This window comes from Schistosoma haematobium, chromosome ZW, assembly GCF_000699445.3.
Source record: "Schistosoma haematobium chromosome ZW, whole genome shotgun sequence".
NCBI lineage: Eukaryota > Metazoa > Platyhelminthes > Trematoda > Strigeidida > Schistosomatidae > Schistosoma > Schistosoma haematobium.
Genome location: NC_067195.1, coordinates 64323663 through 64335124, shown reverse-complemented (window position 1 = coordinate 64335124; position 11462 = coordinate 64323663). Strand labels below are relative to the sequence as shown.

At 35.2% G+C, this 11462-nt stretch overlaps 1 protein-coding gene across 1 annotated transcript; it reads left to right on the top strand.

The window, feature by feature from the left end:
• The first annotated feature begins 230 nt into the window (after positions 1–230).
• On the top strand, positions 231–7389 carry MS3_00001238 (uncharacterized protein). The gene has a single exon (XM_051208717.1). It carries the CDS (start codon positions 4073–4075, stop codon positions 4757–4759), a length of 687 nt encoding a protein of 228 aa, XP_051072163.1. The 5' UTR covers positions 231–4072; the 3' UTR covers positions 4760–7389.
• The last annotated feature ends 4073 nt before the right edge of the window (positions 7390–11462 follow it).

The window sequence follows — 11462 nt, the reverse complement described above, 5'->3', positions numbered from 1 at the left end:
CTATTTCAACATACTACATGAATTTCCAACATTACATTCTATTTACAAAAATATACATTAATAAATAGCTCTAATATAAAGAGTGAAATAACTATATAATGTATATTATTTTGAATTTTATTTGTTGAAACTCTCATCTATTTATTATGACAACTATTTTCAAACTGCTACTATTATTCATTTAGTAGTAGTAACTATAGTATTAAGATGATTAATAATAATGATTGATTTTATTTGTTAGTCATTTATTACAAAATAAAATTGATAATCGGACATAAAACTATATGTATACAAATGTGATTAATAAGAATGTTTTAATGATAAGATAATACAATGAGCCCTTAATGATATATGGTGTACAAAAACCTATATATGTGTATACATATACTTCTTATACAAACATAACTGATATTTAGTACAAACACTAATTATTGTATTATAAAGCTGTTTGTATAGTTGAAATAGACATGATGAAATTCTGTGTAAGTGATTGATTTTAAATATTTCAGTCTATTATCAAATGTTTTAATACAATACATTATGTAGGAATTATAACGATTGAAAATAACAGTTGTTCTTTTTTGTTTGTTTGTTATCATTATCATATTTAGCTTGTTTTACGATTTTCTGTAAGTTAGTTTATCTGTTAGTTTATGAAAACTGAAATTTATTTTCAGAAAAGGGGTTTTGTGGAGATTGTAGTCATTTAATGGTTGAATTCATGAGTCGATTAAAGCTAGACCACCATGGAAAACCTGAAAGCTAGACCAATTTCATGAATTGGTCAATGTTAGACATTAACACCGTTGGATGTTGGCCCAGTGGTCTAGAGGTTGGGCGTTCAGGTTTGAATTTCTTGGGCGGGATCGTGGATGCGCACTTCTGAAGAGTCCCATACTAGGGTGAAACGGTCATCCAGTGCTTCCAGGTTTTCTATGATGGTCTAGCTTTATTCGACTCATGAATTCAACTATAAAATTTATCTGTTTCACTTTTACAGTATCAAATTGGATTTGATCATGTGAAAATAAAAGAACTTGGTAATTATTTTCTTGATTTTTAAATTGTAATCTATTGAGGATTGTGTTTTTAAATGGACTAATGTAAAACGTTTGTTAAATGTTGATGATGACTTTTTATGACAGATATATCAATTCATTTAAATTTAAGAAAATGCACACAAATTAATTGATTTTCTTCGTTGACTGAAGGAGCGACCGAAGCTGCTACCTTGACGCGGTCATCGGGCTTGCCTATCGTGATGACCCAACCGAGCTATATTGGCTGGAACATATGTTCCTGTAGGTTCTACCATGCCAGGCAGGTCGATTGGAGAACGGTAAGACTAAAAGCAGCAACTCAAGGTCTGAGGGCGAAGTCGTACTGCTGACTGTAGAGGGGTGTGACAGTAGTAATGTGTTTCCCTCGGACAACCAGCATCTGCAGCAATGCTGCCTTCTCACAAGGAAGGGTGGGGTTAGAAAAGGTCGACCCTAAGAATGTCACACCTCACCTTACCTCACGGATTTCCGTCTCCGGCGGTAAGGCCTTTTGAAGAACGGAGCTAACACGTCAGAAACTTCCCACAAAAAGGCCGTGCGCGACCAGCCTCAAGCAGTTGTCCCTTGGGCTTTGCGGTCATGCTACCAGGTCGTTAAGACCGACACTAATCCAATTTCTTTTTCAGGTTCCTCAAGAAATACCCTTCCACGATGTGGGCAGCCGGGAAGTGATATCAGCCCTCATACCCGTAACAGCACACGAGACCAAGTTGGTCACATTCAAATATTTCCTACACCTCCTAATACCTCTCTTATCTCCATGACTAACCCTCCTCACGTCTCTTTATCACCTCGCACCGCTAGGGCAAACGATTCGAGTACGCGGAACGCTATTCCTGATCTGAAACCACGCTCCAAACTACATGTAGGAGCTTTTAACGTCCGAACACTGCCAAATAGGACAGCAGGCTTCCTTAGCTAGGACTTTAGAATCCCGCCTCATCGATGTGTGCTGCGTCTCGGAAACGCGCATACAGGATCCGAGTAGCGTCATTCACTTGATCTCGCCATGCCAAAACAAAGAACCGACTCGATTCACACTTCGCGTATCTGGAAGCCCTGATTCTGCTTCCCGTGGCCTCGCCGGCGTAGGTATAGCATTGAGTCCTAGGGCAGAACTAGCTCTCTTAGACTGGATTCCAGTAGACAGTCGTTTGTGCGCTGTCCGACTGAACGGAACAGTAAGGACTCGGAAAGATAGGGACACTCGTCGTTATCTCTTCGTCGTCTCTGCCTATTCTCCCACTGACTGCAGCGCAGATGATGTATAAGATGAGTTTTACAGAAAGCTCTCCGACCTCCGGAAAGATAACCGCCTGTTCCTTGCAAATACTAACTTTAAGCATAAGCAAAAACATCTTTTAACATGGCGACCCCCTAATTCGTCCCAACGTTGAACCCAAATAGATCAAATCACTATCAGCCACCGATGAAGGGGCTCGATAGAAGACTGTCGCTCATTCTGGAGCACATACTTAGATTCAGATCATGTTCTAGTGCGAGCGCGTATACGTCTGCGTCTTACTGGACGTAGGAAAGACACTGCAAATAAACCTCTTGGGGCCATACTTAATGATAGTCAAGCTAAGAGTATATTTCAGGGACAACTAGGAAAACAGTTAGGCAGCCATGTATGTGATGCCCACCCCGATACAGCATGGAATGATATCCGAAAAGCTGTGGAAACAGCAGTGATATCTGCTAGTACGGTAACCCGTAAGGTTAGGGAGCAACACTGGATCTCAGCAGCATCTATCGCACTAATAGATGCTCGGAAACTCATTCCATCTGGCTCTGAACATAATGAAGAGCGGAGTCAGCTTAAGCGCAAGCTGATAAGAAGCCTACGCAATGATGGTGAACAGTGGTGGGTAGCGAAGGCAAGAGAGATGGAGAAGGCAGTGGCAATAGGTAATAGCAGACAACTGTTAAGACTTGTTAAGGAAACCGGTATTAGGAACCCGACTGTTAGCGAAAATATCTCCGAAAAAGAGGGACATATTATACATTTTAAATTCAGGAGATTGGATCGATGGACAGAACACTTTGAGGTTCAGTTCAACTAGCCTTCAGCCACACTTCTGTTTCCCACGATCTCTAGTCAACCTGAATGGCAAGTTAATGTAGGTCCTCCGACTCTATATAAAGTTGAAAAAGCAATAGGAAATCTGAAGTGTGGGAGAGCAGCAGGCCCTGACAGGTTTACTCCTGAGATTTTTAAGGATGGTGGTTCAATATTAGCAGTGAGATTAACTGAGGTCTTAGGTAGAATCTGGGAACTGGACGTAATCCCGTCTGAATGGTCTCAACCACTGATTGTGCCAGTCTATAAGAAAGGACAAATGTCCTCTTGTGACAATCACAGAGGAATCAGTTTGACAAATATAGTGTCTAAAATATTAACTTCAATAATACTTCGACGCCTAACTGAAGCTCGTGAAGAGCAGGCTGGTTTTCGACCTGGACGTGGTTGTATAGATCAGATATTCACACTACATCAGGTTCTAGAACACAGACACACATTCAGACGCCCCACAATGGTAATATTTCTCGACCTTAAGGCGGAATTCGACTCTGTTGATCGTAAGGTTCTATGGCAGTGTTTGTCATTGAAAGGAGTACCAAAGAAGTACATTAACCTTGTAAAGGCTCTCTACTCGAACACAACTGGTCGAGTGAGAGCTTATGGCGAACTGTCATCAGAATTGAACACCTCAAGTGGTGTTCGTCAGGGTTGTTCACTCTCTCCATTCTTGTTTAACTTTGTCGTTGACGTGCTTTTAGAGATAACACCTTCCTCATCTAAATTTCTAGGGGTTGAACTTCTACCAGGAGATTCCCTTTTTGACCTAGAATATGCTGATGACACAGTTCTATTTTGTGAAGACGCTGACAAAATGCAGAGTCTTCTGCCCACTATAAGCAACAATGCAAGCATGTTCGGGATGCGATTCTCCCTCTCGAAATGAAAAATATTACTCCAGGATTGGGTAGCATCGACACCCGAACTAATGATAGGGAGTGAAGCAGTTGAGCGTGTCGACCGCTTCAATTATCTTGGAAGTCTCATCAGCCCTTGTGGTCTGGTGTGTGACGAAATCTCAGCACGGACACAAAAGGCTCGACTAGCTTTTGCCAACCTGCGTCATTTATGGCGTGGGCGAAATATCCATCTACCAACCGAAGGACGGGTTTACTGTGCAGTAGTTCATTCCGTCCTACTTTATTGCAGTGAAACATGGCCGGTAAGAGTAGAGGACATTCATAGGTTACTAGTATTTGATCATAGGCGTCTTCGAAACATTGCTTGTATATTCTGGGACTATCGAGTAAGTAACGCAGTTGTAAGGAAACGGGTACTAGGTAAGGATGGCAAACCAATTGATGAAGTAATGAAACTTCATCAGTTGAGATGGCTGGGACACGTGTTACGTATGTCCAACGACCAACCGCCCCGACGAGCGATATTTTGTGGTGTAGGAGTAGGTTGGAAGAAAGCTAGGGGAGGTCAGACCAAAACATGGCACAAACCTATGAAGTCACTGACAAGTGGACTGAGCCATATTTATAGGTGTAGACTACCTGGTTGGGATCTGAGAGACGATAGCAACCGATGGTTAGAGACCCTGAATGACATGACTCAAAATCGTTTGCAATGGTGCAGGTGCATCCACTCTTTATGTTCTCCCAAATTCTAATCTTCTGAATTTATCATGTCCCTTTTCTTTTCCTCTTTCCAAACTTATTTCACTGGATTATACTCGTTGAATAACATCTTTAAATCATAATCTTTCCGATTACTGCTTATACTCTTACTACCTCTACCACTGTGGGGTTTGAATCGACAACTGCATCTCTGTGTTAAGGTAAAGGGCAACTCGAACCGATGTGTGTACGTACGAAGTTCTACGTTGTTACTGACTGACTGACTGGAGTAGAAGTAAATCAGTTGAGTTTCGACTATTTAATAGAAGAAATTGGACAACTACACCAGTCTTTACACGAATGATATGACTGTCGAGTCACATTTACTAGTGTTTTAATTTGTTATCTCATTACATACCAGAACTGTGTGTAAGAAAATTTCATTACAGAAGTTTCAATAGTAGTTGTAAATAATAATTGAAAATCCTTAATCAACCTAACTAAACAGATTTTTAACTATATACCAAATCGGACATTGTTAAAGCGTTTCTGTTATAGAAATATGTGTTAATGTCTAAATTCAACCAATCCACGAAATTGAGCAACATATCCGTCATTGTCTTCAATGAGTTACTATCTCACGACACACCTGCTTGAACTCCACTGGTCGCTACTTCTCACTAGAACTCCAGGAAATACCTCTTGAAGCCAGTCACTAATGAGCATATGTTGATTCATAACAGAAGGGTTTTTTTGTGGATATTATAGTAATTTCATTGGTTGAGATCATGAGTCAGTTGAAGCTAGACCATCATGGAAAACCTGGATGGTCGTTTCGTCTTAATGTGGGACTCCTCAGCCGATAGTTAGAACAAAATAATCAAAATAAAATTCACTATTCTGTATAATTTAAGAATATAATGTCATTATTCGAAAAAAATTTCTAAATAGTATTATTCCAAATCAATAATACGAAAGAGCAAATACAATTGCTCTCAAACTAATCATGAAAGCATTTACACCAATCATGTATTGCCGGTAGTGTTGAAAATCACTGTGCTCTTAATATTTTTTTCCGTACGTTGTAAACAATATGCTTCAATGAATATTTTCTTAATGTGTTTATGGGCATGTGAGTACGCTTATAGATGTAGGCATTCACCCAAGCATAATAGAATTTTTTTTAGTTTTTACCCATATGCATTAGTGACTATTGTTTTTGGACAAATTTCATATAGTTGTTTAGAAAAAGCAGTGAGGTAAGGTGATGGAAGAGATTAAGTTTAGTCAACAACTCGAAGAAGCTTCTATTATGTTGAAAAAAAATTAGAGTTTGAATAAAATTTCGTAAGAACTTTAAAGTTTCGAAGCTGATTGTATTCTTATTATTTCATGTAACTGACGCCAAGTATAATAATAATAATCCAACTTTATATACATGTCTTTACATTTATGTGTAAAGTTCCACACATAAATTAAGTTGTTATTTTATTTGGAGTGCTTTATTTTAGAAAACAACCGTTATCTGATTAATAGATAATCCCCACTCAGCTTTACTATTGTTATGTAATGTTATAGTACTTGCTTATGTAGTATAGGGAAGGAGGGTTAAATAACCATTCAATTATTCTTGAGTAGGTTTTGGTTGATTCCTAGAATTTATCTTCATATATGAAATCCCTGATAATCAATATTATATATGTATATATTCCAGGAATTACTTGTTTGATTGTCCGTTCAAATTCTTTTTTACTCAAGTCATAATTAATATAAATACTGTTTATCTGACCAAAATAGAACAAATAGGAAGTAATAAGGCAAATTTTTCTTTAGACAGTCTGAAAAAATGAACAAACTGAAAGAGTATTTCCTGTTATTTACCTTTCATCATGACTTTGCTATAGTATGTTTCTTTTAAATGATAGTATAATCCATACCAAACACTTAGTGGTGTTTCATATAACCACATTACAAATATAAACTGGATTATAACATTATTGTGTAATGTTGTAACTGGTCGCATAGATTTTTATGTATGTGGTTGTAACACGATTCAAAGTCATTGAAACTAATTAAACTTTTAGTGATGGTTGATTGAAGAAAGTGCGAATGATTTTTTCGGAGGAATAATTAAACAAATGAGGAAAGTAATAAAGAATGGTCAACGAAGTGATTACGAAACAATCTTAATGATATCGATGATAATAATAATAATAATAATATTTGATAATGAGACTATAATAGTATCTAAAAGTATTAATTAGTAAACCAGTTGAAACATGGAATTATGGAGTTTATAAATTATGTAATAACTAGTGAAAAAATTTAGATTTCCTTTATTACAAACTGAATATGAGTAAACCGAACACTTCAATAGCGTGCGAAAGATGTACACATGGGCCATACAGTAAATTTGATGGAATTTAATAGATGACTCTTGAGACCTTGTTTCAGTTCACTTGATCACCTAAGTTAATCAAGTGTGGAGTTATGGAGCTCTTATTTATACTTTAAGAGACCAGATAGACTGGTGAGCTGATGAACTTACCTAATTGTAACTATACTGTAACTATCTTTACAAGAGCAGTTGAATTGGTAAATTAAGTTCCAGGTAGTTTATCATTATTCCTGGTTTTTATTTGTTAGATTGTGAAATGAATGTTAATGAAATAAAAGCAATCTATTGGAAAATTATCTGTTACATATAAGTAATGTAGAATTCAGCATGATTATTTATCACTTCGCTGACTTTGCAGATAATTACATAGTGTTAGTATAACCTACATACGCAAAATAAAAACATATATATCATCGTAATTAGATTGATTTACAGAATTATTTTCACCGAATTCACAGCTCATAATACTATTTCATTTTGTTGACAGAATATTATATTTCTATGCCAAGAATGTTTAAAGTTTATGTCATACTAAAGTCCACAGAGGAGAAAATAAACTATTTCTCTGAAATCTTTCATTATTTAATTTTATCAACATTACTGAGATCTTAAGCTGTTAAAATTTAGTGCAGAGTTCGGGTAACCGAGATATCATTGGTGGGCTAATGGCATAATAGTCAAAGTATGCGACTTTCAAGGATTAGATCCCAGGTACGAATTTCATCCCATATATTTCAAGCTAGGAAACCGAATTTTACACTAGCTGTCATACAAACAGTGTTTCTTGAAATTGAATAAACAGACGTGTACCTGGTAAACGGATTGTATTTATACATTATTGAAATTTGACTTTTTTAAAATCTCAGTAATTATAATTATATGTCATTGTCCCTTTGAGTCAACTTTATTAACTTTAGTGAACTGACTTTTTATTTTTATAAATATATAAGTAAAAATCAATCGGCTTGGTGGTATTTACTGCAGTAATAAAGCCGTAAGTCATGATCAACTGACTTTAAACGTGTGTAGAGTGAGAAAGTCGTCACCAATAACTGGATGTTCGTCACGTTGTATCATAAAACGACTGAAGTTATAAACTTGTAGTTCTAAGAGTTGGGTGTTTGCATAGAGATCAGAAGATATGACTTCGACCGCTAGCGGGGTCGTACTTGGACATTAATTAGTAACGCTGCATTCGGATGGGGCGATTCTTTAATCCTCCATGGTTTTAAACTGTATCCTAATTGGTGTCAAACATCTAAAAAGTGAAGTTAATTTCATATACCCTCTTCATCTAAAAAGGATAAGTGCTTTTTATGAAGTAGACTTCAGTGAATCCCTCAACAATGGTACCAAGTAGACAAATTCATCTCTTTGTGCTATTGAGGTATGGCAATGTGAACCCGTTTACATATATTCTTGGTTCTATATTGGTTTTGATTACCTAACTGAATGACTACTACTGATAACATTAACAGCAATAATAGTTTTAATGATATTATGGTGAATGAAAAAGTCGAGTGGAAAGAACCGATTTCGTAAGGCATGAAAACCATACATCATATAGTTCACTTGCACGTCTTCCATCAGTTGTCTCCTACAAACATCATCGTTCCTTCATTTCTGTTGTTATTAGAATTTCTGTTTGTATACACTTCTGTTCTCTTCAATTCAATTTTCTCAACCTTCTGCTGTCAGGCATTCCACTTCTGATTGGTGTTACATACTACTTATGTCAACAGTTACAAGTAGCATACACCACAGTATGAGTATTTAACAAAAATGTTTTATTGATGACAGAGTAAATAGAATAAAAAAAGAAACCGGTTGGTGCCAGTTTCTTAATCCTAGTGGTGAGCAACGTGGTATACGTATAGATTGGTTTAAGGTTTTGAGTATCTTAATCTACTGAATCGTACGAATGGCTGTAACTTTCTAATTTAAGCATTTATACGATCCGATCACTGAAAAATGCAAATAAATGGAATCGAGGAATTTTAGGAAGTATTTTGGGCATCTCTTAATTTTTTAAGGGATTCAGACATAAATACTGAGGTTTTTTCATAATAAACTAAGTGAAAATAATTTGTCATAATAAGTTACACAGAAAGTATGCAAAATGTTCAGTAGTTTCCAGAGTGTATAAATCATTTTCATGCGAGCTTGACCCAGCAGATTGATTCTAATGCAATTTTTGAAATCGTGTTGGCACATATGTTATAATACACAACATTAGTTTATTAACTATGAACTGACTCATAGAAAGATTTGCTATTTTTTACTGAATCAGGAATTACTAGACAAATGTTTCATTCTAGAATGGGTCTCCTCATTAGTGCTCACTCACAACCCTACCAGGGTCCAAATCCAGCACTTTAGACCCCGCGTCGGTGACTGGGTTTGTAGACAGCTGATTCAGTATTCGGTGATTTACACTTCTAACTCCAACCAATTCTGTATGTTTTACAGCGATTATCTACTTTTGATTGTTTAGATTTATCTTATGTTAGACATGTGGAAATTCTACTGGTCATAGGCTCTCATTAAAACTACAGGAATTAGTTCTGGAAGTGAATCACTAGTAAATGCATGATGACTGCTATTATAAGATGTATTCAGTTAAGATTAAAAAAGGTTTTGAATAGTTGCACACAGCAATAAATAACACATTTATTCAATATTTTACCAACATTTTACCAAGAAGTGTTCGCATATGAAAAGCTCCATTTAATCGATTCACATCAATATATATATATATATATATATATATATATATACATCATCCTATATAAATGTGATTATGTTTATTTCCAACTGTCTTTCTCCATATTTACCTCCAGGTAAACATACAACATAAGAACACTTGAAACACCAACGATAAGTAAACCAAATGGACTGTTCATCATAAAATTAAATTTTTTTCTAAAAAAAATGAGGAAATAGTGTTTGTCCGGAATTGTGTTTTATTTTTTTTACGTAGAGGTAGTCGGCTTATTTTAAATTAAAAATAAATGTTAAGAAGAAACGGAATTAGAAGAAAAAACACAACCGATTTCAGCCTGAAAAACTATTTGATTTCTAACATACATATAGATCTATCTTGTGAAATAAATCAAGCGTAAAAATAAGAAAGAAGATGATTGATTTTTTGTTGGTAAATTTGAAAGATCACAATTTACCACATTTTTATCATGATATATATATATTTGTCACAGTTTGGGTTTTGATTATAACAATTACTCAAACTATAAGTGAATATATCTAAGAAAATAATACAATGACAGTATGGGTGTATCAAAAAGAATAGACGAGAAGAATTAATCATTGGTGATGGTGGTGATGATAAAGAAAAGGATTTTCACAGGGAAGTAGTTGTATGTATGTGTGTGTGTGGGTGGGTGGTTTATTTGTTTAAGGCTCTGGTTTGTGTTGTTGTATGATGTAGGAAAGAATTGTAATTCAATTAAAAAGACAGATAAATTACGATACTTTCTTATTAAACATAAACAGAGTTCAATTATGAAGCAAGTGATGATATGAAATTGTGCTATCAATAAAACAATTTACCTTCTTAAATAAATACTGATATTCGTTTTAACCAATTTCTTTTTTTAAAATAGAAAAACACATCTGAAATAATCTTATTTCGTTCACAATAGACGACACTTATATTCTATGGTTTTTATCAATCATAACTGATGAGTATCTGTCAATTTTGATAGAACATTGTTTTTCATCTGAAATCTTTGTCTTTTATTATTTAAACTAATAATCTTATGAAATTAAGTCAATTTGAGAATTGAAAATTTTGTATCAATTAACCATTAACATTTACTAACAGGTTAATCCGAAGCTGACTACACTTAATCAACTATATTTCATTTCATTCATCAAGTTGAATTGAATAAAGCTTTTAAGGTTATCTACAATATCCCATCAAATTTGCTACATGGTTTACGAGTGCACCTCTTGTACATTGCGGAAGCCATCGCAATCCATGTTCACAAACCTGATCTTTGCATTCAAAAGAGATTCGTACAACCACTTTCTCTGCCCTGGCCATCAGTATAAGATTTCCTTCAAAAGAACTATTTTTCATACTTCCACTTTTTTAAAAAATTTTCTAAACTTTTGTAATTTTGTTTCTGTTGCTTTTGAACTTTATACATTCTCAACATTCATCTCTTGATTCTTACGTAACTACTATCCTATTGACCATCCATTAAAAAATTCTGTTCCTTCTCTTTTCATATATTACGCAACGTAGCGACTTCTTGATATATTTCATCTTATTTATTGTTTTATGTACAGTGTTCTAAGTCTGTTATTACTATTGTTTAGGATGAACAAATGAATAA